The 27,175-nt window shown below is 40.8% G+C and overlaps 1 protein-coding gene and 1 non-coding gene across 2 annotated transcripts in view; one reads left to right on the top strand and one right to left on the bottom strand.

Annotated features, from left to right (window-relative positions):
- The window catches only part of hs3st4 (heparan sulfate (glucosamine) 3-O-sulfotransferase 4), a 111,215-nt gene extending 88,053 nt beyond the window's left edge, over positions 1 to 23,162 (bottom strand). Inside the window, exon 1 of the mRNA XM_058048266.2 lies at positions 21,790 to 23,162. Coding sequence (XP_057904249.2) covers positions 21,790 to 22,364 — 575 coding nt within the window. The 5' untranslated portion in view covers positions 22,365 to 23,162. The remainder of the gene's footprint in view (positions 1 to 21,789) is intronic.
- Positions 1 to 27,175, top strand: part of LOC131102751 (uncharacterized) — a 108,441-nt gene that overhangs the window by 2,635 nt on the left and 78,631 nt on the right. The gene's annotated exons all lie outside the window — the stretch shown is intronic.

The raw sequence follows: 27,175 nt of genomic DNA, 5'->3' as shown, positions 1-27,175 counted from the left end.
CAAGGGTCACAGAGGTGCTGGAGCCTATCCCAGCTGTCTTCCGGCGAGAGGCGGGGTACACCCGGGACTGGTGGCCAGGCAGCCAATCACAGGGCACATATACACAAACAACCATTCACACTCACATTCATACCTGTGGACAATTTGGAGTCGCTAATTAACCTAGCATGTTTTTGGAATGTGGGAGGAAACTGGAGTACCCGCATAAAATCCACGCATGCACGGGGAGAACATGCAAACTCCACACAGAGATTGAACTCGGGTCTCCTAGCTGTGAAGTCTGTGCGCTAACCACTCGACCGCCATGCAGCCTAAATGTAAACATATAAACACTAAATATGGAGTAAGGGACTCACGTTTTTAGCATATGGCGTTTACAAGGTATATTGCAAAAGTGCTGCAGGTTACCCAGCATACCTTGCGGCAGGTATGTATAGGTGTATACAGTGCAGTGTTTTGTGAGTTGTTCTTTATTACTTTCCAACTAACTTTAGATGTTAGCATTACCATACCCAAGTGATATATCAAAACTAGCAGGGAGACTATAATCACATGCATCTTAAAATAGACAACAGCTACTTGTGTGTGCGTGTGTACACAAGCCCATCTGGTCAGGTATGACGAGGACGTGAACATGGAGAAACACATGCACATTAGGCCAGAGCAAATGATCAAGGTTCGAAATCCCCACCCCCACCCCATCACCATTGGTGTTCCGCTGTCGGCAAACTAATTATCATGGCACATTAATTTCCAAAAGCCCTAAGCTTTTGCCGTGTGTGTTAGTCAATGTACGCAACATCCCACGTGTTTTTTTTTTCCCTGTACAAAAAAAAAAAGTGAGAGGATGGTAGTTCCTTGTAAAGGAAGCGAGGCAACACGGCAACTTTCTACCAGGCCAGCAATACATTCATTCATTCGTATATTTTCTACCGCTTTTTCCTCACGCGGGGGGTGCTGGAGCCTATCCCAGCTGTCTTCGGGGTACACCCTGGACTGGTGGCCAGCCAATCACAGGGCACATATAGACAAACAACCATTCACACTCACATTCATACCTATGGACAATTTACCTAGCAATTAACCTAGCATGTTTTTGGAATGTGGGAGGAAACCGGAATACACGGAGATATACGGAGAACATGCAAACTCCACACAGAGGTGGCCGAGGGTGGGATTGAACCCTGGTCTCCTCGCTGTGAGATCTGCACGCTAACCACTCGACCGCCGTGCCGCCCGCCAGCAATACACTGACTAAAAAATACATATTAATGTATTGTCACATACTTTCTTGCAGCCAAAAATAATATTATTAATATTACGTCTCGTCACCGGAATCTGACCAGAACTGGACTCATGGGACTAAGTCGCCGCTGATAGGGATGTCATACAACTTCATGTAAAAAAAAAAAGCCTCAAATATCATCCAAAATTCGAGCTAATGGACTCATTGCCTTAGCTTGAAAGCATCCAAATAATAGTCCATGCTCTACTAATTTAGCACTGAATCCTGCAAAAGTCACGCTGATGAATTACAGGATGAAACGGCATGCTATAAACATGTGCCGGGATGAACGCGCCAGTCTTCCCGAAGACCAAAGGCTCGTCTTTGGCAACGTGTTGACAAAGCCTTCATTTATTATGAATTCCCAGCCTGGGCGATCCGAGCCCCCCCTGTGTGATTTAGACGGCTTGTAGCAAATAGGCTTCCCGGTCCCATTTCATCGCAAACCTATATTCATTTAGTTCTGCGGATTTATACACGCCTGCTATCTGGCCAGGAAAATCCGGCATGACATGAGGGAGTAGTGTGTCCCGCTAGGAGTAGGATGGGAGGGGGTTAATCTTTCTTTCTCTCTTCAAGAAGAAAGCTCAATCTTCCAGTGGCCGGCATGTCTCGTATGGTGGCGGCTCAGGCAATAAATTGAATTAAATAAACCCATTAGTCACAGCATCCACCTTCTCACCTCAGCCATGCTACACTTTCATGCTAAGTAGGTCCTTTTATGGGCGCGCGGCTTTAGCACCGCCCCGCCAAAGTGACCTTGAGCGCAAAGAAAGCTTGTTCTCGCTCATTACTCGAATCAATTAGGGCGGCTGCACGGCTGTTTTTAAAGGTAAGCGTATGCTCGCCGGAAAATCAATTCATACTTAGGATGGGTGTTGTAGACATGAAACAAACCACAAGTCGATAAGAAAGAAACCGCAGGGACCTTTGACCTCAGGCGTGCTTAAAATGCACACATAAACGAACAATTGATATCCTCAACAGTTGCTTTAAATATAGCAGAACTCGATATAGTCTGTTAAATGTTTGTCATTATTAGCCCAAAAATATAGCTAAAGTCATATGGAGGCATCAGTAGTGTTACATTTATAGACATTACATTAGCTTAACACTGCATGGAGTTAGTGATTCTAAAAAAAAAAAAAAAATCATTCCGTGTGGAAGTGGTATTTTTTGGCTTTTTATTTTGTCCTTCTTACCCACTCTGTTTGATAGTCAGTTAACTTAAGTTCATTATAAATTAAAGGCTAACTAGTTAGCTTGCTGGTAACCATGGTGATGACCGACGCTCCATTAAGTGACATCACATATTGGTGTCGTGAAACTTAACAAGCTTTCCTTCGATGCTGCTTTGACGTCATTTGTCATTTTTAATCAGGCAGTAAGAATTGAGTACTGTTTATTTATTTACTGTATTCATTAATTATGTTTGTTGATGGCTACACGGCGTTTGAGGGGTTAGCGCACAGACCTCACAGCTCGGAGACCAGAGTTCAATTCCACCCTCTGTGTGGCTACATTTTCTCCGGGTACTCCGGTTTCCTCCCACATTCCAAAAACATGCTAGGTTAATTAGCGACTCCAAATTGTCCATAGGTATGAATGTGAGCGTGAATGGTTGTTTGTCTATATGTGCCCTGTGATTGGCTGGTCCAGGGTGTACCCCGGCCTCTTGCCCGAAGACAGCTGGGATAGGCTCCAGCACCTGCCCCCTCCCCGCGACCCTTGTGAGGGTAAGCAGTCGAAAACGAATGAATAAAAGTCTAAACGTGACTATAGGGGTGTTATTTCATGTCTAGAGGTCTCTAATAGTGTTTAAAAACCATATTTAGGTTGTTTTTTTGACGCTCTAACTAGTAAAATATTCAATTCATAAATGAGGAATCCTACATTGCACTGCATGGTGTATGAGTGGTTAGCGCGCAGGCCTCACAGCCCGGAGACACAAGTTCAATGTCCGTGCATGCATGGGTTTTCTCCGGGTACTCCGGTTTCCTCCCACATTCCAAAAACATGCTAGACTAATTAGTGACTCCAAATTGTCCATAGGTATGAATGTGAGTGTGAATGGTTGTTTGTCTATATGTGCCCTGTGATTGGCTGGCTGAAAATGAATGAATTTTTGTTGATACCAAGTAAATCACAGTAAAAGTATCACAGGCATATAAACAAGCGAAATTTTAACCCCCCCCCCCCCAATTGTAGACCCAAAGTTACACCCTTGCATTGGAGAGATTGATTTTTTTTTTTTTTCACGCGGCTAATTTGTTGCCACTTAGAAAAGATCGTTTGCGGCTTGAGCAAATGTGGACAAACACAATGAAATGGCGCCAAATTGCAGTGATGTCATGCTAAAGTGGGAGCGAGACAACATTGGGGGGGGGTGGGGGGGGTAAGGGGAGGGGCGCCTCCATCTGAGAAAGATCTGCCCTCCAGCGCTATTTGTACTAAAAGTGCTCGCAGTTTCTCTTCCTCAGAAGCACAATTCTATATTGATTCAATTGTACGTGGGCGTGTCGTGAATTATTGATACAAGCCTGTATGAAAATGCCCACGAGGAATGAGTTGTCTGAAGGTGCACAAAAGGCAAAGTTCCTGTGAATTCCCATTATTCCCTAAACAACAATTAGCTAAATCCCAAAAAAAGCATCTTCATTGTCTTTTGGTGTGTTCGTGTTTGTAGGTTAAAATGAACTCTGGTGTATGGAGCTATATTGGGTTATGTAGAGCTACGGATTATTACAAAAATGAGAAGGTTTTCAGCTTAAATATTCATTTTCATTTTTCACTTTTATATATTTTGATAATTTTTTTTCCACTTTTGTATCTTTTGGTTTTAATCTTTTCTATTCTCTTGCAGACTTTTAGTCCAGATTTCTCATCCACCGCTATTTGTTAGAGTTTGCTTTATTTTCAGCTATTTCCTGTCTATATTCAACACACCATGCACACTCACTCCAGGACTCGTAATTTCACTTACATTCAGCCTACATAATAAGATGAGATCAATATTTTACTTCCTACGTTCCCTGAAGGCAACGCAACAGGGGAAAGTCCACAGCCTTTTTGTTAAACTGTGTGTCATGACTCCACACCCGTCAGTGGGTGACACCCATTCCAGAAAAATCCAAGGAAAACGTCTGCAATAAAAGATTGAAACCCGAAAAAGAAAAAACTGTCAAAAATGTCATATCAGAAGTCAAAAAGTTGTATTAATTAATAAATCAGGCTGTTTTGTGCTTAGTACTAAAAAAAGTATAGAGCAGCTGCACATAACCTGCACAGAAAGCTTTCTAGATTTTCCAGAGTCTGCACCTATTCCCCAGTTGTATTTGCTTTGCTTTCCAAAATGTCTGTTTTAATTTAATCCAGCCACGGCCTGCCTCCGGGCACGCCCACTCCGTCGTGATTGGTCACTAGGGGTGTGCCGGTCATGAACGAACAGGTCTAAAGAACTAGTTCTTTTCTGTGAACGAAATGAACAAGGTCATCACCCTGAAAATACCCGTTCAGTTCGTTCAGTCGCAAATGCTTTTTTTTGATTGGCTGGAGAATCAGTTCACCGTTCCTTTTGCAGGGCGGGACTATCTGCGTGCTTGCCTGTCTTATTCTATCATCGCGCCTCGCTCTGTGGGTGGGTGAAGTTAGCTGATTCCGTTGACAGAAGAACTAGTTCTTTTAACCCGTTCGTTCATGACCGACACACCACTAGTCATCACGTGTTGTTGCGCTGTTGAGTCGGAACGAACGTGAACATGAGTGAACGGACTGACTCGACACAAGTGACCGAGTCAATGCACAGGGGTGAGATCACATGCTAACAACCAATTGACCGAAATGAACGGATCTTTTTACTGAATGAACCGGAATGATCCGGTTCACTGAAATGAACAATTTTGCCCACCACTAATACTAACACGGTAAAATCTTCACAGTGCGGCATAGCAGGGGAGGACACATCTACATTTTACATTCAGGAACGCCCATATATGGAAGTCCAGATCACTGTGATGTCACAGGGAGCCGGTGTGGAAAAAAAACTGTGAAACAGAGCATTCATAGCCATTCCAAATTTCTTTTTGAGCTCACTTCCAAATGCGGAAACTTCAATATCTGACACTTTAGCATCGTTTAACACAAGAATACAACATTTATAAGTCAGAAAAGTGTAAAAAGTTGCTGACTAAAAGCTACACGTTCTTAATATATGCATGTGTTATTTATTGAGTTTATTAAGACAGCAACCTGAACTTAAAGCAAACCACATTAAATTCCCCTATATCATTTTTGGTGTGAACGCATTCTCTTTTGTTGCCAAGTATCACTGACTGATAGCATCCATCACAAGGATTGGGAACGTTCACATTTTCACAGGTCTTTTTACACACACACACACACACACACACACACCAGCAGTCGCAGCGTGTCTAACTGTATGTAGGGCGCCAAACGCAAGTCATACATCGCTTCACGCTGTGCTAAAACGAGTCGAACGGAACACCCCGTGGTGATCTTGGGAGAGCGAGCATGAATAAGTAAACAACATAAAGCCACGGGAAAGTTGAAAGGCGACAACAAACACGACACTACTGGCAGCCCATTGTTTTGTTTGCCAACAAGAATTAGCTCGCACCTCCCGAGTCCTCCCGCATCACAAGGATGCCGTAATTGAATTAAGTCCATCCGGGGCGTCGCTGCAATGAAGAGGGCTGAAGATGAATTTTGCAGCGCCAATCCCAGTAAATAGTCTCACAGCACCTGAACTATTAAAGGAATTGTACTCGGACCGCTGCCTCCGAGCCGCTTCACCGCTGCCAGGGACGGTCAATCTTCAAGGGCTTGTTTGTCTTTGTCAAAGCAGGACCCCGATTGTCCCCCGTTATGGACTTTTTAATGATGTTCTAATAGTTTTGTGTCCCTAATGTCCCTCATTTGTTTGTTGAGACACTCAAATGCTCGCTTTTGAAGCCTCATCATTTATTTTTTTTTCAGTGAATATGCTAACGGATGCACGGTGGTCAAGTGGTTAGCAAGCAGACCTCACAGCTAGGAGACCCGAGTTCAATCCCACCCTCTGCCATCTCTGTGTTGAGTTTGCATGTTCTCCCCGTGCATGCGTGGGTTTTTCTCCGGGTACTCCGGTTTCCTCCCACATTCCAAAAAAAAACATGCTAGGTTAATTAGCGACTCTTGACTCTTAGCGGCTAACTAGTTAGCTTGCTAGTAACCATGGTGATGACAGACACTTCAAGCGACATCACATACCAGTGTCGTGAAACTTAACAAGCTTTCCTTCGTCATTTGTCATTTTTAATCAGGCAGTAGGAATTGAGTACCGTTTATTTATTGACTTTATTTATTATTTATGTTTGTTGATGGCTACGCAGCTTTTCGAGTGATTAGCGCGCAGACCTCACAGCTGTGTGGCTACGTTTTCTCCGGGTACTCCGGTTTCCTCCCACATTCCAAAAACATGCTAGGTTAATTAGCGACTCCAAATTGTCCATAGGTATGAATGTGAGTGTGAATGGTTGTTTGTCTATATGTGCCCTGTGATTGGCTGGCGTCCAGTCCAGGGCCCAAAGACAGCTGGGATAGGCTCCAGCAACCCCCGCGACCCTTGTGAGGATAAGTGGTAGAAAATGAATGAATGAATGAATATGCTAACATGGAATGATGTTACTTAACCAACCAGGTCCATTTCTACATCGTTTAATGCAGGAGTGGGCAAATATTTTGACTCGTGGGCCGCATTGAGTTAAAAAAAAAAAAAATGTCCGGGGGTCCAGAACATATATTTATTTTTCTTTTTTTTTTGTTTTCCTTGAATTTTCATTGAATTATTTGTCTATCAGCTGTATGTACTCATGTCCCTTTTTTTAAGTAGCACTTTAAACATCAGACCACATCAAACTATGTAATTTAATTTAAGTTTTTTTTTTTTCACTAAATAAGACATTCGACTTGTAAGTTATGTTGCCAGTTTGGATGTTAAAAATTGAAATAATTAAAAAGCAACTGGTGGGCCGGATTCAAACAGTTGGTGTGCCGCATGTGGCCCCCGGACCGTAGTTTGCCCACCCCTGAAGTCACAACCTACCCCGAAATGTACTCCGAACTTACTCACACTCTACACACAAGACATGAAGGACATATAAAAAGATTCAGTACCAGAATTAAATATTGTATCAACCTAGCCTGGTAGGACAGCTCTTCTAGTAACAGCGCACAGAATCCATGACCCCCCTTAGCATTTGTTTGCATTCAAGAAACAATCACTATCACGCCAGTTAAACGTTCGAGCCCAAAAAGCGGCCATTATTGGTGAGCGTTTCTCCTCGCTTCCTGCTTCCATGCTAATAGCTTTCCTTTTCTTTGGCGCACTGCCGCTTGGGAGACAAAATACAGTAGCCCAAAATACATGTTGTCCACTTAACGGTTTTTGATTGATGTTCTAACACCGGATGTGTCCTTTTTTCCTCACTTCTGACTCCGCGCCCTGAGAATTTTCAGTCCTACGGTAATGGCGGTCCTTTTTTTTCAGCGACAAAAGCAACCCAAAGTACATGAGGTCCACTTAAAGGTCCCTGATTATGCATTTTTTTTAATGATGTTCTAACAGTGATATGCGTCCCTGGCGGCTGTTTATGAGCACCTCGCTAGTTTGCTCCACTTTTCACAGAAAAGACACTCAAACGTTTGTGATACCACCTGAATGAAACCCCTAGAATTTTTAACTAATAAGCAGTATTATCCTTAATGCAGCTGCAATGGTACATACTATATAGTATACTATATACTTCCATCCTTCCCACAGGATGTGTGTATCCTTCCACCGTGCTGCGTCACTACTTCTCCAGTCAATCGTAATTTTATGGAACAAAATTAACTTTTTATTTATTTTATATGAGCGCATTCACAACCACAGGATGTTGTTAATCGAGGACCACCTGTACGGACTTCCCTCGCCGCTGCGTCGTTCTATCTCGATTTTTCCAAAACATATTGCTGTAATCAATGCTGTGTTGCGGTTGAATACGCCTTCTTATTAGTCACAAAATCTGCATATTAAAGCACATCTTAACATATTTTTGAAGTGAATAAAATAAAAACAGAAGGTGCATTCAAAGACGCTGTGAAATGTACTTGAGCACCAGAATGACAGGCTTTTATTGCAGATTTGAATTGTTTCAAAACACCATCAAAAACACGGGATACTTTTGCTGTAGTAACCTACTTAGCTGAAACTTAACTCTCAACCACCGACATCACCACTTTTGCGCTACTATATTTGGAAATACGTGTGTAAAGTTGACTATAGGGCTGCTAGTTCATGTCTACGAGGCTTTAATAAAGTTAAAAACTTTTTTTTTCCTAGAAAATATCCCATTTAAAAAAAAAAAAGGAATCCTAATTACTGAGATTCACTTATCATTATTATACAGTAAACCTCGGATATATCGGACTCGGATATATCGGAAATTCTCATTACCTTACGTCTCTTTTCATTGCCCAGTCCAGGTACATTGGAAACATAGTCAAGGAAGTGCCTTTTTATAACGGATAAAATCCGATTTACGCATATACCGGATATAAATCTGATATATGCGTAAAACGGACATTTTCCGGAAACGCATATAACGGATTTCGCTTATCGGACAAAACCAGTGGGAACAATTGAATCCGATATATCTGAGGTTTACTGTACATGTAAAAGTGTATAAAGTACACAACAGTGCTTCTTGGAAATAAAGCTCATTAGCATTAAAGCTACAGACGCACACAGTGGTGCATTTCTAACAATCGAAATTCCAACTTCCAGGTCTGATTTTAAACGACACACTACTCTGAGACTCGTTTAACATTGCTTAAAAAAGTATTTTGCGTCCATGTTTGTTTGTTTGGAGCTAGCATCAAATTCGTAGCAAAAATAGACTTCTGTTGTTGTCGTGATGGACAAAGCCAAACGGACATGTAATGGGACATACCATAATGGCATGGCGGTCCCTCGGCCTATTACACAAGTAGCTATCAGCTCACAGACAGACCTTGGAAGCGTATTCCCAACAGTGGCTGTATCTTGGCTCCGGCACCGTTCCTGTCTTTTTTTTTTTTTTTTTTTCTCCATGACTTTTTTTTTTTTTCCCTCCTGCTGTTTGACTGAACAAATGCATCAGCTTGCGTCATGAGACAGCATCCCCCGCAGCCAATAAGTTGCATGAGGAGATGTGGGGAGAAAATTGGAATCTTGACAAGTATGATTGGCATGTGTGTTTCTCCCACGGTAGTCTTATAAAAAAAAAAAAAAAAAACGTGCCTGCAAACTGCAACTGCAAAGCCATTTTGCCGCTTGCGTAAAATGACGTCACCCTATTGACACTACATGATTTAACACATGAGGCCGTGTCGGTTTCATTTTCCCGCAAAAACACCTTCTATCGCCATGGCTTTTTGATAGACTCAAACATAAAGTGGATGTGAGCCGTGATGGCGAAGCATATCCCACGGCTACTATGGTAATAGAAGAGCAGGACATAAAAAAATAAAAAATGAAAAAAAAGGTGAATTAAATTCCAAGTAAAATCGAGCTTGGCTTGAAAGCACCAGAGTGTGACTACTGTCTATGTGCAGAGCGGGATTGCACATCAATTGGGGGGGGCAGGACCAAAAGGAGGAAATTGGCGATGCCCATTAACTACCCTCGCTATGCAAAGCAAGGCTGCAGAGTTTTATTGCTACTTCCTACCACTCTCATTTTACAGCGCGGAGCAGCACAATAAGATCAAACCAATTCATCGCTGAGCAAATTTGCGACTCTATTCAGTCAAAACAAAAACCCAGAGTGAAACACAGAAGTCATTCTGAGCTCCAAAGGATGCGGACAAGAAAATTAATTCAATAAATTATAGTCGCAAACTTGCTTTTATTGATGAGAAATGCGTATTAAAAGTTTTTGCTTGGTGGTACAAAAATAATATTGACTATTGTAGCTGTTATTGTAGCAGCTAACACAAAAAACTATATTTATCCGGCAAAAATAACCTGCCATGGGGCCAAAGAAAGTTGGAAGTGACAGCATTTTCGTGGATATTTATATATACTTTTTATAAATATTATTTATAAATATTTTTGTAGTTAAGAGCATTAAAAAATCTTCTAAATGTGTTTTTTTAACATTATTATTATTTTTTAACACCTTTATTGTCACCTTTTACACTTTTATTACCAAATATAATTGATATAATGACAGAAAATAAGCCATTTAATAAGCCATTTATTTTTGGATTTTTTTTCCCCTTTTCTGTGCATTCTAGCATTCTGTCTATTCCAGCTAACACAAAAAACTATATTTATCCGGCGGACTAGCATGACGCCTCGCTTTATTAGCACCTTTATCGTCACCTTTTATACTTTTATTACCAAATATAATAGATCTAATGAAAGAAAATAAGCCATTTAAAGGGGAACTGCACTTTTTTAAATTTTTTCACCCTTTTCTGTGCATTCTAGCGTGAGAAAACAAATTAATATGAGCTAGCTAACAACGGACATTATATGGAAATATGCTAAAACTCACAAAAAACCCTTAAAAACTGCCAACAATGATCCATTTATATAACAGACTTCTATATTAATCAAGCTACAGCGATATTGTTATTGTAGCAGCTAACACAAAAAACTATATTTATCCGGCGGACTAGCATGACGCCTCGCTAGCCGCGGAAGAGTGGATACTTTGCTCTTAATTTCACTATGAAGACTAGATGAGGACTAGATCCCACGTCGTAAGTGTTTTAGCTATATCTATGCTAATGTTGTTGACGGAAGTAGCGGAAGCTAAATGCTCGATGTGAAATAAGTACTATTTAAATAAAAATACTGATTCAATATGCACATTTTGAACTAATAGTAGCAGAATTTGAACGTTTCCTGTCATATTTCACCTTTGTAACAGTTAAACTATGTAATAAAGGTCTTATGATGACAACAGTTTGACCCTAGAACAGATTATTTCTGTATCCGTTATTTTGAAATCCTAACAAACAGCTCATGTCCAAGTTTCCGCTGTCATCTTAATAATAAAAAAAGTCGATGAAGGAAACGGTGTCTTTTGGGACTAATCGCCTCAGAGGGAAGGCACAAAAGTACAAAAGTAATCATGACCTTTTGACCTATTTGGGTGCACTTGTAGTGTCATCATGCATACTGTATATGGTTTTCTGTAAATACGTGCCCTATTTGACGAGACCACTCTTATAAAATGTCATGGCCGCCCACCCAGTGGTTGAAAAAAGGATCTCGGCAGATAGATAGACAGACAGACAGAGAACCACGTAGCCTGCCTGCCAACCACTTAAAAAGATGGAACATAATCCAGGCAGCAATTAAATGTCCTTCAAAACACATTCGGGCCAAACATTTCCTGCCTTGCATGTAATTTGTGCCAGAGGAAGGGTTGCTAAGCACCGCGGTCTGCTGTGGGGGAGCGATGTGGTCTTTGCTTGAAGATAAAAAAAAAAATAAACAAAAATAAAAAATTGCACCGCCTCAACATTAGACTGCCGCAATGTAAATAATTATGATGCAACTGGCTGCTGTGACGCTCCACTTGATTGCAAGCGCATCCTCGCCGCTCCACAAGTCTTGGCAGCGCAATCAAGTGGGAAGAGGACCTGGGGGGGCGTTGAGTCCGGTGGCACTCTGTAAAATTCCAACTGCAAATTCCACAACGGCAGCGTAGCGCTCCGAGGTGTGTCACCGGTTAGCCCTGGCGCCGTCTTATCAGGCGTCGGCAGATTCCGCCCTGTCGGGGAGCACCGGGGGCCCCAGCTGGGATTGATGGCAACCCGCCCACTCCGGGAATGGCTGCCCACCGTGTCCCGGTCGAGTGGAGTCACCGGGTGCCAGCGCCCACGGCGAGACAAGCAGCTGAGGTCAGGGAAACACGGGGCTAAGCCCGGGATAAACACTGGATTTAGACTTTTGCGCTGCTGGGATTCACACTGGATCCATCACCTCGCCGCACACCTTGTCACCGCGCTCTCGCGGGCACACACTGTTCCGGTCCCGCTGCAGCCCAGTCACACAATTTACTGACAGCGCGGCGCCATGAATGGACTGTAATATCTCCACAATCCTGCAAAGAAAGAATCACTCTCTCTTATTCCACGCTTCAACGCGCGCCGCTGAAGGATCCTGGCGGAGGAAAAGTTGTGTTGTTCCGTGTCGGGGGCTGCAATGCACCGCGACGCCTTCACAATTGCGCGGCTTGTTCCCTGACATGCCTTTTAGGATGAAAAAAAATACTTTCAGAAAGGCCATGCTTTTTGGAAGACAACACCGAAAAGAGATGAACAACAAAGGCCAGCTGGAGCAGAACCTCCGAAGAAAAGAAAAACATGCGGCTAAAAATCACACAAACACACAAATTACTTGCGTGGGCATTTTCATTTTTCTTTGGAGCGGCGTCAATAAGAGAAAAATATAGCAAAGGAGTCTTGAATTAGCAGCATGTCGAAGGCTACTAGCCTGTGGCTGTAGGCAACCTCCATGTGGTTTTTTTTGTGTGTGTATTGAGTGTTTTTATCTCGTACAATACTAGTCCCTTTGCCCCGTCCTGTATCATTCTGTTCCAAACTCACTGTTTGTGATTTTTTTTTATAATGGACTGCAAAAATAACCTGCCATGGGGCCAAAGAAAGTTGGAAGTGACAGCATTTTCGTGGATATTTATATATACTTTTTATAAATATTATTTATAAATATTTTTGTAGTTAAGAGCATTAAAAAACCTTCTAAATGTGTTTTTTTAACATTATTATTATTTTTTTAACATTATTATTATTTGAACTAACACCTTTATTGTCACCTTTTACACTTTTATTACCAAATATAGTTGATATAATGACAGAAAATAAGCCATTTAAAAAGGAACTTTTTCCCCTTTTCTGTGCATTCTAGCGTAAGAAAACAAATTAATATGAGCTAGCTAACAACGGACATTACATGGAAATACGCTAAAACTCACAAAAAACCCTTAAAAACCGCCAACAATGTTCCATTTATATAACGGACTTCTATATTAACCAAGCTACAGCGATATTGTTATTGTAGCAGCTAACACAAAAAATTATATTTATCCGGCAGACTAGCATGACGCCTCGCTAGAGTGAATACTTAGCTCTTAATTTCACGATGAAGACTCAACAAAATGTTTGTTTGGTGTTTTTTTCCACACGTTTTGTGCTGGAAGACACAGCCATCCCAATGAAATCGGACATCATAAGTGTTGTAGCTTTATCTATGCTAATGTTGTTGACGGAATTAGCGGAAGCTAAATGCAGGATGTGAAATCAGTGCGGCGAGTATTCGGTATTACAACCAGCTCTGAATGCTACAGTACATATCAATATATGTTCCGATGTGTTTTTCGAATGCCTTATATTATTTTAGTTCATTTATCCATTTTAATGCTTAAAATTGCTTAATTTAAATAAAAAAATACTGATTCAATATGCATATTTTGAACTAATAATAGCAGAATTTTAACGTTTCCTGTCATATTTAATCGGCGTAACAGTTAAACTATATAATAAAGGGCTTATGATGATGATAGTTTGACACTGGAACAGATTATTTCTGTATCCGTTATTTCTAAATCCAAACAAACAGCTCATGTCCAAGTTGTAATCTTAATAATAAAAAAAAAGTCAGTGTGGAGGAATGAAAACGGTGTCTTTTGGGACTAATCGCCTCGGAGCAGGACGCTATCGATGAGTCATTTCTCAACGCCGCTTTGCAAGTCCTGGAACGGCGGGGGTAAGAAGGGCCGCTCCGGGAGATTTATAGGCTGGTCCCTTAGCTTTTATTGCACAGGGGGGTTAAAATGTCATTTTAATAACACAGAGATATTAGAGCTCGCAAACCTGGCTCGAGCACTTTTGTTCTGGTTCACTGTGGTCTGATTTATCTGCCGTATAAATATTGAACACACTGGGAATGCTATGGCGGCATGCAAACGTATAGCTGGGGTATTATCTAATGTCCTTGACTGCCAATGTACTATGGAAGATTAAAGTTTTTGGAAAAAAAAAAAAAAAAAAAAAAGAAACTTTCACAGCCATTCCCCGCTAAATCACTGCAGGGATGTTTGAGGGTACGACGGAGCGCGGAATTCCTTAATGACTTCCATTCTATTATTGCGCCCGCATATTCTCAGCAGCAGAGTGTGAAAGCCATTGAAGAGACTGATAGAACGTCTCCGACGCTCCAATGGCGGTTCGCACATCGGCGCCGAGCACGCTTCCATTGAGGCTGTCTAGATGGGAAAACCTCTCGCCTTCTGCTGCTATTATGTGATGCGGTCACACATGATTCTCACCCGGAATTCATCCAAATTGGATAATCCGACACTTGGAAAAGGCGTGGTTTTTAGCGGGGAGGTCAGGACTCTTGTGTTGGGGCGCCATGAAAAAAAAAAAAAATTCAGAGCGCAGAGGACTCATGAAGGTGATTCCATCCATTGGCCACAGGATACTGGGTTGCTTTTTACCGCGATTACAACATTGGTTCTGTTGCTGTTTTCCGCTTTCTCATGCACTCCACATTATTTACAGGTAAAATATATATTTGTTAAAAATGTTCTTGTCCGCAGGCCTTCAATAGACAAATAACCTTTTACTGTTCCTTAGTAGTCAGCTGCAGAACATAGATAAGTTGCAGGAAAATATCTGTTCCCAACTAAAATGTCAAGTATGACTTTTTGCTTTTGTGACAGCTCAAATATGAGCAGTTTGATCCTTGCCGCTACGACTGGTTCGATTGGTTTGATTGCATGTGGTAAACATGTTGTTATAGATCATTTGCAGGAAAATATTTGTTCCCAACTAAAATGTCAAGTATGAGTTTTTGCTTTTGTGACAGGTCAAATATGAGCAGTTTGATCCTTGCCGCTACGACTGGTTTGACTGGTTCGATTGCATGCGGTAAACATGTTGTTATAGATCATTTGCAGGAAAATATTTGTTCCCAACTAAAATGTCAAGTATGACTTTTTGCTTTTGTGACAGCTCAAATATGAGCAGTTTGATCCTTGCCGCTACGACTGGTTCGACTGGTTCGATTGCAGGTGGTAAACATGTTGTGATAGATCATTTGCAGGAAAATATTTGTTCCCAACTAAAATGTCAAGTATGACTTTTTGCTTTTGTGTCAGCTCAAATATGAGCAGTTTGTTCCTTGTCTCTACGACCGGTTCGACTGGTTCGATTGCATGCGGTAAACATGTTGTGATAGATCATTTGCAGGAAAATATTTGTTCCCAACTAAAATGTCAAGTATGACTTTTTGCTTTTGTGACAGCTCAAATATGAGCAGTTTGATTCTTGCCACTACGACTAGTTTGAAAGGTTCGATTGCATGTGGTAAACATGTTGTGATAGATCATTTGCAGGAAAATATTTGTTCCCAACTAAAATGTCAAGTATGACTTTTTGCTTTTGTGACAGCTCAAATATGAGCAGTTTGATCCTTGCCGCTACGACTGGTTCGACTGGTTCGATTGCAGGTGGTAAACATGTTGTGATAGATCATTTGCAGGAAAATATTTGTTCCCAACTAAAATGTCAAGTATGACTTTTTGCTTTTGTGACAGCTCAAATATGAGCAGTTTGATCCTTGCAGCTACGACTGGTTCGACTGGTTCGATTGCAGGTGGTAAACATGTTGTGATAGATCATTTGCAGGAAAATATTTGTTCCCAACTAAAATGTCAAGTATGACTTTTTGCTTTTGTGACAGCTCAAATATGAGCAGTTTGATCCTTGCAGCTACGACTGGTTTGAATGGTTCGATTGCATGTGGTAAACATGTTGTTATAAATAATTTGCAGGAAAATATTTGTTCCCAACTAAAATGTCAAGTATGACTTTTTGCTTTTGTGACGGCTCAAATATGAGCAGATTGATCCTTGCCGCTACGACTGGTTCGATTTGGTTCGATTGCATGTGGTAAACATGTTGTTATAGATAATTTGCAGGAAAATATTTGTTCCCAACTAAAATGTCAAGTATGACTTTTTGCACTTGTATGACAGTCAAGTTAAAAAATAGATATTTTTGACACCAACTTCACCAGCTTTGTTTCAGGTTTTGTTGTGGTTAACTTCTTTTTACACTTTTTTGTGTATCATTCATTTTGTTACTTAGATACGTGAAATCAGCCTGCACTGACTGGGTTGAATCATGCTCAGGAGAGCAGATGAGTTAAATCCTGGTGGTTTTGCTGCTCGTGGTGATGGTGGCGGCTCAGCTCTCAGAACATTCCAAGTGCCAGTTGGCTGCAAGTCCTCCTGTGCACAGTAAAGATAGAGCTACATTGCTAATTAATCCCAATACACACAGGAGGAAGTGTCCATGAAAGATTGAAAAAAAATCAAAAAAACACTGCAATCACAAATCTGGGCACAGATTGACGACGACCAAAACCGCACAAAGGAAAAAAAATTTGCAATCAAGTTACTCAAACCTACTGTATATCCGGCGAGAGGCGGGGTACACCCTGGACTGGTGGCCAGCCAATCACAGGGCACATATAGACAAACAACCATTCACACTCACATTCATACCTATGGACAATTTGGAGTCGCCAATTAACCTAGCACTCGGGTCTCCTAGCTGTGAGTCCTGTGTGCTAACCACTCGACACCATGCAGCCCCTTTTATTTCCTTTTAGTCAATATAGGGGTGTTATTTTATGTCTAGAGGGCTCTAATAATGCTTAAATATTCATTCATTTTCTACCGCTTATCCTCACAAGGGTGGCAGGGGAGGGTGCTGGGGCCTATCCCAGCTGTCTTCAGGCGAGAGGCCGGGGTACACCCTGGACTGGTGGCCAGTCAGCCAATCACAGGGCACATATAGACAAACAACCATTCACACTCACATTCATACCTATGGACAATTTGGAGTCGCTAATTAACCTAGCATGTTTTTGGAATGTGGGTGGAAAAAACCCACACCCGAGTGGCCGAGTGTGGAGTTGAACTCGGGTCTCCGAGCTGTGTCCCCCAAGTTGTATCATCATTAGACAAATGCTCAAGGACTTTTTGGTAAATAGCTGCTAAGTCCCGCCCCGTTTTGCTTAATAGTGTCCATGTTTGTCAACCAATCTTGTTCAAATTTATCAGGTGTGACCAAATTATGATTATGCTTTAAACACACTGTTTTTTAATTGAGCTGTGTGAGAAATTTCAAGTCATTACGACTTATTTGGGGTTTGATCGCAGAAAAATAATAGCACAAATAACACAGTAGGGGGTGTGTGTTTTGACAATTTGTCACAATTTTGTGTGCTGCGGTTCAGGAGTAGAAGTTAGCCGACACAAATACTTGACATCCACTTATGAATGAACATCAAATGTGTCTTCTTGCAAAGACACACACACACACACACACACACACACTCTCCATAGATGATCTCATCTCCGTTCCCCAGTTTACTTATCACAGGCGTGTGCAGCAGGTGTTTGCCCCCTCAAATTAAAGGCCACTTTGTTTGAACAGCGCCGATGTCACATGGCTGCAAACATCCGTAAGCCCCGCGTTCGTTAGCGGCACATTAAGCCAAGATGAGATGTACATTCAAATATACAATATTCATCATTCACAAACAACCACGACATGCTCTGCTTAAATTGTCTTTATCATGATAACGCCAAGTCTTGACCACTTGAACAAAATCAAGGTTTTATATAATCCCAGTTTCCCTGAATGAGCCATTCCAGTAGCAGATGGTACTGTTTTCCTTTCTTCCTCGTGTATATTTTATATTTAATGCGGTGGTAGCTCAAACACAATCTGTTAGGGGATGCTGGTCAGATTTGGAAACGGTGGCGATATAAAAGCATCTGATGTGTTCTCAACAGCGCCTCCGCTGGCTGCAGCTGGGAAGGGCACTCTATTTACAGCACAGCTACGGACCACATAGTGAAAAGTGACACTTGTTGATATGCTAACATTTGTTGTATATATTTCAAGAAAAAACTGCATCCCAACTTTGTGATAAGTGTATCAATATCTTTTTTTTTAATTTTCCAATATTTTTCCAGATTTATGATTAAATAATCATAAATCTTAAATAATCTACGTGAATTTTTCTCTCACAATATGACTATATTCGCATCTATACTTTATTCTCACAATAATAACCTTTTCTCCAACCTAATTTTCTGTAAATTACAACTTTTTGTTTTGTCTCATAATATTAAAACTTGAATAAAATAAAAATAAAACTTTTTTTCGTTCAATTTTAAACTTTATATTACTAAAATTACATTATTTTAACTCATATCACAAGTTTATTCTCAGAAAATTACAATTTTTTTCTCGGTAGAATACAATTTTTTTTTTTTTATTTTTTTTTTTTACTTTTTTTTACTATTCTGGTAAGTTTTTTTTCCTCTTTTTTTAAGTTTTTTTTTATTTTCCAACTATTTCAACTTTGTTCTTAAATAATCTGCGTGAATTTCCCTCTCACAACATGACTATATTCACATCCTATTTTTACTTTATTCCCACAATAATAACTTTTTCTCTAACCTAATTTTCTGTAAATTACAACTTTTTGTTTTGGCTTTGTCTCATAATATTAAAACTTAAATAAAAGAACCTATTTTTTTCTTTCAAATTTTAACTTTATATTACTAAAATTACATTATATTACCTCATATCACAAGTTTATTCTCAGAAAATTACTACTTTTTCTCATTAGAATATGATTAAAAAATTTTTTACTTTATTCTGGTAAAATTACAGAAGTTCTTTTTTATTTTTTTTTAGTTTTTTAGTTTATTTTCCAACTATTTCAACTTTGTAAATTTTCCTCACATAAATACAACTTTCCTTTAATAATATTTTGACTTTATTTATTTATTCATCTTTATTCTATTTGTCTATATTGTTAATATTGACATCTAAAACTCAGCCTTCTCATTGATAACAACAAAAGGTTCCTTGCTCGTAATAAACGGAAGAATAACTATTGTATTGCGTTTCATATTTTTTACTTAAAGTTATGCAAATTATGCATATTCGACGAGTCAAATGCATCTATTGGAGAATCATATGCAGCGCTAGTTCCCTGCTTTATGACGCATGATTGCCATGATATGATGTACAGGAATGGCGGCCTCTTTAGGGTTTATTTATTTCACGGACCTTAAAAGCCAGCAACACCTCCCATTTTATCTTACTTATGTAAACGTCTCATCCTCCTGTCTAATGAGCCCTTCGCCGTCCGTACGCCTCATGAAAGACGTCAACTTGAACACGAGCTCAACACGCCGCCGAAAGCCAGCGTGATGAATCGGATGCTCGGCCCGGCACCGAGACGCTCTCATTGACTCCCATTAGCCAAACGCTGAATTATTCCCACGGTCAAACATCATTATGCGCCAGCGCTGTCCGGTGACCGACTGACCACGGGTGAACCCTCAAATTGATTTTTTTTTTCGCCGTTTTTCTTTCTTTTACTGCCAAACACTACAGATGATACACATGCTTCTTTTTTTTCTGGCTAATAAAGCTGCAGTCAGAGTGGATGTCAGCAGCATCAGCAGATGATGAAAAGCGGCGTAAACACACACACAAACACACACACACACACACGGGAAAAAGCGTTCACTCGACTTTCACAAATACAGGAAGTCAGATGGTAAGAAACAGGTCGGACATATTGTAGAGGATTAAGGAGACAATAGGATTAAAGCAACCACTACAGTATCTTCTTTCAATTAATATGCTTAACATGCTTAGGATACCGCTGAAAAAAATACTTCAACCTGTACTAAGACCTTATGAATAGTCACGTTTATTGTACTCATTTATTTACTAGCGCTGTGTAACTGTGTAACTGCAATTATGCCATAATCACTATATTGCAGAAAATACAATAATAATAATAATAATAATATTATGTAACCACTCCCCCGCCACACATAGATCGCAGTCCTGTGGGGAAATCCTTCTGGATATCGCCATCAGCCACCTTGTCAGAGCAAGGAACTTAGTCCTAGTTCCAAAACGTGTCACACCGAGAACCACAAAAGGACCCCGTTAGCACGTTTAGCACGCCGAGAAACCCCAAAGGACAACCTAACCTACACTGTCAGAGCGGTAAAGTACACACTAAGGTACACACATTACTACTCAGTGGACTCCAAGGTCACTTTCTTAAGGCCCGAAATGTACAAAAAAAGAACTTTATACGGATATGTGTGGAATATGGTACTTATCCTTATCAATTTTCCAGTTTTCCTTGAAAAACTCCCGTACTTTGAACTTCTATCCCGGCGCCCTTACATTTTAATTGTGTTTTTTCCCGTATTTTCATTTTCAATGGAAAAAAAAACATCTTCCAGACAATCAGGAAACATCCACCTTATACATCATTGTGTTGGTAAAGTCAGGCCTTCAAAATAAAAGCACTTCAGTAAAATAGTAACCACCACACTGGGGTCTTTTCACTTTGTTCAGGCCCAAAAAGTACAAAAAATAACTTTATACGGATACATGTGGAATATAGTACTTATCCTTATCAATTCTACCGTTTTACTTGAAAAACTCTCGTATTTTGAACTTATTTCCCGGCGCCCTCACATTTTAATTGTGTTTTTTCCTGTATTTTCATTTTCAATGGAAAAAAACATCAGGAAACATGTGTTGGTAAAGTCAGGCCTTCAAAATAAAAGCACTTCAGTAAAATAGTAACACCACACTTGGGTCTGCCTTTCCACCATTCGCTGAAAATCTTTTCTTGATGGGAATTCTGGTGTAATAACCACAATTTTCCCTTATTTTCTGGAATATTAATACAAATATGGGACGGGTATGCATTATGGAAGTTCTATGTGATTCTAAACTGGTCGAGATGTGTTCCTAAACAGCAAGAGTCGTGAGTGAAGGGTAGAAAAGGCCAACTTTTCAGGCTGTTCACACCAATTTACCGTATTTGACTTAAGGTAACATGAAGTAAAACGGTACAAGTACTGCATGTTCCCAAGTCCATGAAGTTCACTAAAAGTAGAACTTACTAATGGTTGGACTCCAAGAGTATCAATAAAAGTAGAACTTTTATTGATTTTTAGTTATTAAGACAGTCTTAGGGTTAATTAGACTTCAGGGGAGCTGTTGGTACCTTTTCTAGCACCCCTACATCGACATAAAATTGCCACTTAAGGTCAAATTTTTGGACTTTTAGGTGATTTTGTGTTTTCAAGCTTGTTCCCAAGTGATGAAAGTGTTAGTAGAAACAAAACCTAAGATATTGTTCAAGTACCACAAATGTACCCTGTCCGGGTATTTACTGTACACTTTGTACCTTCTCTGGTAATTAAAGCATAGGGTACCACAGAGGAGATGGACTGGAAGGTACATTCTACTAGAGCACGTACCCTCACAAACCGTACCCCAAATAAATGGCGGTGATAGACCGAGACCCCTCACCTGTACCAGTCCAGACCCTTCTCGTAGTTCCTGTCGAAGAAGTGCGGCTCATTCCCAACGGCTCTGACGTCCGGATGCACCCTGAGAGCCTCCAGCAGCGCCCTGGTCCCCCCTTTCTTCACCCCAATGATGATGGCTTGCGGGAGCTTCTTCTCGCCGTAATCCGAGGTGCAGTTCACCCGCAGGTCGCTCTCCGTGGTGCTGACCGCACGGTTCCGCATCGGTTCAGTGACGGACGCCGCCTGGGTCCCGGTCCAGCTCGCATCCCTGGCGTGATCCTCCTCATCCTCTTCTTGTATGACTTCGTTCTCCTCCTGGCGCACGATGGAGACCACCGTGCTCCTGTGGGTGAACTGGTCCTGGGAGGATGTGGAGTAAAGTTGGTCCCTCACCAACGTGGTCTCCTCGGTGGCCAGCCGAGCCTGGTAGGCGAAGTTGTCCTGCAACGGGAACTGGAGCGAGTTGTAGCAGCTCATCAAGCTGTAGAACAAGTAGGTGACGGACAGGGAGAGCGTGAACATGAACAAGATCTTCCGGGGCACTTTAGAGGTGAAAGTGCTGGACCAGAATGCCATCTCTGACAGCAGGGGTCCTCTCAGAGAAGTGGACAGACATGTTTCCACTCCGGGTCTTGCATGGACAAGAAAGGAAGAAGAAAAAAAAAAAAAATCAAAAATCAGCAAGAACCAGTCCCTGCTGGATGCTGAAGATGGACGGAGCCGAGCCAAACATGCCGGATCGCATATTTATCAGGAGGTGGCGTGGAAGAGGACAAGCGGAGGAGGGAAGAAACGTCTCTTTTCTTCTTTTTTTTTTTTTTTTTTTTTTTTTGAGGATCGATTTCCTGATATCTGACGCACAATGTCACAATTTATTGGAGCCAACTTGCAATGTTCGGCGTGGCTGGCGTCCTTCCAAATGCCAACAACCCGACGTGGAGTGGACAGAGTCAGAGTCAGAAGAAAAGATGCTCCTCGGCGAAGTGGGGTCTCCTCTCCGCAAGTGCGCAGCACATCCGTCCAGAACCGAATCTCAGCTAATCCATGTAAACCATAATAATAATAATATTAATAATAATCCCCTGCAGCAAGAAGTGATGATCTTTTGCTTACTTGTTCGTGTTTGGAGAAGAGGAGGCGCAAAAACAAAAAAAAAAAAAACCGCGTCCTTCTTGCTCGCTTGCGGCTTGTGGACGCGCTCACGCCGCCGATACGCGCGTCCGAACCTAACTCGCTCACTAACTCGCTAACTCTCTCACTCGCGGGCGTGTGCGCACAATCATGTGTGCGCCACCTCTCTATACATATATACCTCTATTATAATATGATTTTATTCGATAACCCCCCCCCTCTTTAAAAAAAATAAATAACCGTATTGTTCTTTTTATCCTCCACATGATTGCGCACAAAAGCTCTTGTCTGCACCCTGCTGGTGTCCCATTGAAGCACTTAAACATGCAAACCAATAAAGTGAAGCAATGCGATCCTGCGCTAATTCATGCATGCAATCGACAGCAACAGTTCCGCTTGCACATGCGCACTACACATTTCCCGTTAAGGAAGAAGGCGCAGAAAAAAAAAGCTCACTCCTCTCTCTGATTCGCACATTTGCACACTTTTATGTGTGGAAGTAAGCGTAATAAGTCACATGATTAGGTACCCCCCTTATTCGTTCATTAATATGCAGCACAAGCAGCATAGATTCTATTAGGATATAAATCATCAATATTGCATCACCTGGAATGATAATGAGATATCATTCCAGCTGTCTTCCGGGGCGGGAGGCGGGGTACACTCTGGAATGGTGGCCGGTCAATGAAACCCGCAACCGTCAGGTTTGGAGGCGACCACTCTACCACCTGATCGATGCCGCCCCCCATACTTGTGTGTTACTATAAATGTGTCTATAAAAAGAGAGCTGAGTGAGGGGTGGACAGGAAGTGATATCAGGGGGTTCAGAGTTGAGTTTCAGCTTGCCGTGGGTTATGACTTGGGTTTTTATTAGGGGAATATCGTTCATTCCTGCAAAAGAAAAAGTCTGGTGCTTGTGTGTCTCACTGAATATTATTACATTAGCATAATTTTGCATTTAGCATAATGTAGCATATTAGCATTTAGTTATGTGGCCATTTTTACAGATGGACTACATAACTATGGAGTTATGGAATACATAACTTTGGCTTAAATACTTATGTTCATTCATTTTCTACTGCTTATCCTCACAAAGGTGGCGGGAAATGCTGGAGCCTATCCCAGCTGTCTGGAATTAACGCCACCATTTTGTTTTTGTAGTGACTTTTAGAGGAGGTTATGAGTGGAATATCGTGCCTGTTTGGAGATATGCTAATTCATACCTGCAAAGCCGGATTAAAGTCTGGTGCTTGTGTGTCTCACCGATTATCATTATATTAGCATTTTAGTCATGTTGCCATTTTTATGCTTGAAGATGCTTAATTTAGGCAAAAAAAAAAATACATAACTTTGGCTTAAATGCTTATGTTCATTCATTTTCTACAGCTTATCCTCACAAAGGTGGCGGGAAATGCTGGAGCCTATCCCAGCTGTCTGGAATTAACGCCACCATTTTGTTTTTTTAGTGACTTTTAGAGGAGGTTATGAGGGGGATATCGTGCCTGTTTAGAGATATGCAAATTCGTACCTGCAAAGCCGGCCTAAAGTCTGGTGCTTGTGTGTCTCACCGAATATCATTATATTAGCATTTTAGTCATGTTGCAATTTTTATGCTTGAAGATTATTAATTTAGGCATAATTTGTTCATTCATTTTCTACCGCTTATCCTCATGAGGGTCGCGGGGGGGGGGGGTGCTTGATCCTATCCCAGCTGTCTTCGGGCGTGAGGCGGGGTACACCCTGGACTGGTCGCCAGCCAATCACAGGGCACATATAGACAAACAACCATTCACACTCTCATATATATGAATTATATGTGTCATTAGCCTAGCATGTTTTTGGAATGTGTGGGGGGGGGGGCATGCAAACTCCAAGGGTGGAATTGAACTCAGGTCTCCTAGCTGTGAGGCCTACGTGCTAACCACTCGGGCTCTGTGCAACCGCTGGGATGTTCAGTTAAGCCTTAATGGAAACAAATCATTATCGGTGTGTCTGTAGCTTTAATGCAAATGAGCTATTTGTCCACCTAGCTATGTGATGCAACGTCACGCTTGCTTGGCTCATTTGCAAAATAAAAACAACATTAGATGATGAAACTCGCAGCTCCCATGTGTGTGGTTGATCGATGAATAAGTTGGCGGAGTCGGAGGCTTTACTTTAAGATGTGTAGCGAAGCCTGAAGTGCTGTGTGTGTGTATACACACAGAGCAGGCTCGTCTAGCTTAGGTGTGGGTCGGAGTCTTAGATGGAGTCTTTGCACAGAGACGAGGTTAAAGACGGCTTGTCATCCCATACAAGACCTGCCAAGCCTGGGCTGAAGCCCTGATGACAGAAGGTGTGGGTGTTGGCTTCCTCCAGTGGATGCACAACGACAACGCACCGTGGAGATGCTTTTTTTTTTTTCTTTTTTTTTTTTCGTGCCACAAGCTCCAAAAGACTGCAAAATAATTCTTGTCAAAAACTCTCTGGAGCGGGGCCTGCACAATTTCTCGCGCTGTCACGGCAAAATACATCAGACTGCCGGCAACTCGGAAACATATTTACAGCTCAGGTGCCGCGCCTTGCCACCTTGGTAGTCTGCTCTCCGAAGAGAAGACGTCCACATGGTGAACTCCGTTGCCGTCCCAAACTGTCTACGACTACGGTGAGGGCGGGATGGACAAAACACGTGCTGTAGCTTTAAGGGGTTTTCCGCATTACCGCCGAAATTGGTATGTAATTTTAGGGGACTGACGAGCAAATTTGAGCAAGATTGGTTGGAAAAACATGGCCGCCATCAGGCCAACGGTATTGAACATTTGTCATGTTTAGAAAACGTTAACAATATCTGTGTTACATGCCTGCTAGCATGTCATCCAATTCATTTTGACCACAACCCATAGGGGGCGCCACAAATGCCAAATGTATGTAACCTGGACTGTTGTTGTTGTTGTGTACCTTTGTTGGACTAAACCAGGGGTGTCCAAAGTACAGCACGGGGTTCATTTGGGGCCCGCAGCTGGAAGCACATTCTCAAAATATAATTTTAAAAGAAAATATGTGAGGAAAAAAATAGAAAAATCAGCAGTAATTTTAGAATGTATTAAGAGAAAAAAGTCATTTGGTATGAGATAAAATTTAATTAATTAATTTAATTAATTTTCTGAGAGTAAACTTGTAGTATTATGAAGAAAAGTAATAATTTTAGTAGCATAGAGTTTAAATATTTGTATTTTTACCTTTTAAGCCTTGTTATATTATGAGAAACATTCAAAACAATAAAGCAATTCTTGTAAAATTAGGTTGCAAACTTTTAAAAGTCCAAATAATATGCTCATGGTCATAATTAATAATTAAAAAAATGGGTAAAGTCAAAATATTGAGGGGAAAAACGATGTAATCTATCAAGAAATATTAGTTACAAAAATAACGTTGCATAAAGCTGAAATATTAAAAGATGTTACTTTTTAAAAAAATCTGAATATTAAGAGAAACATTCAACACAATAAATGAAGTTATTATAGGAATACTATGGGATTAAGGTCATAATTACGAGAAAAAAAAATAATTAGAAAATAAATAAATAAAAATAAATAAAAACATGGGAAAATTTACAAGAAGAAAATGTAAATAGGTTTTTAAAAACAGCAGAATTAGAGGAAAAAACTGTAATTCTATGAAATAAAGTGAAAATATTAAGAGAAGTTGTTTTCTAAAGACATTTTAAAAAAACTGCAATTGTATGATAAAATGTGAGTTTATTGGAACTAGAAGGAATATAGAGGGGGGAAAAAAAAACGATTTTGCTCCCATGACAATGCTTCTCTTTGGAGTTGCTGTAATTGTGCCCAATTATGTTGCTGTGCAGGGGCGGTTTTAAAGGGGGGAAAAAAAAAGTTGTCCATGTGTTACATCAGTCGAACATCAACTAAAGATGTGGCACAACACACACACACACACACACTGTCACTTTTAACAAGACACAACATTTAATATCGACACAATCGGTAGTCTGTGTTGTGGGCATAACAGTGAAAGCTAAAAAAAGTTTGTGAATAATGTTGCAGAGTGGCAGCTTATAACTATTATTTTCATGTTTTATTATAATTATTATTTAAACTAAAGGAAAAATGGCCAAACCTACAATAATTGTGTTGAAACCCAAATAGGCTGTTTTTTAAAAAAAAAAACTATATTAGCTTATTACCGTGTTGTATTGGGTATTCTGTTTTTTATTTTATCTTCTCTCATCGCTTGACCGGTCGCCGTCGTCTAAG

Source organism: Doryrhamphus excisus, linkage group LG16, assembly GCF_037039965.1.
Source record: "Doryrhamphus excisus strain RoL-2023G ecotype Guam linkage group LG16, RoL_Dexc_Guam_v1.1, whole genome shotgun sequence".
Taxonomy (NCBI): Eukaryota; Metazoa; Chordata; class Actinopteri; order Syngnathiformes; family Syngnathidae; genus Doryrhamphus; species Doryrhamphus excisus.
The sequence above is the reverse complement of the archived record's forward strand: the minus strand, read 5'-3'. Positions and strand labels throughout refer to the sequence as shown.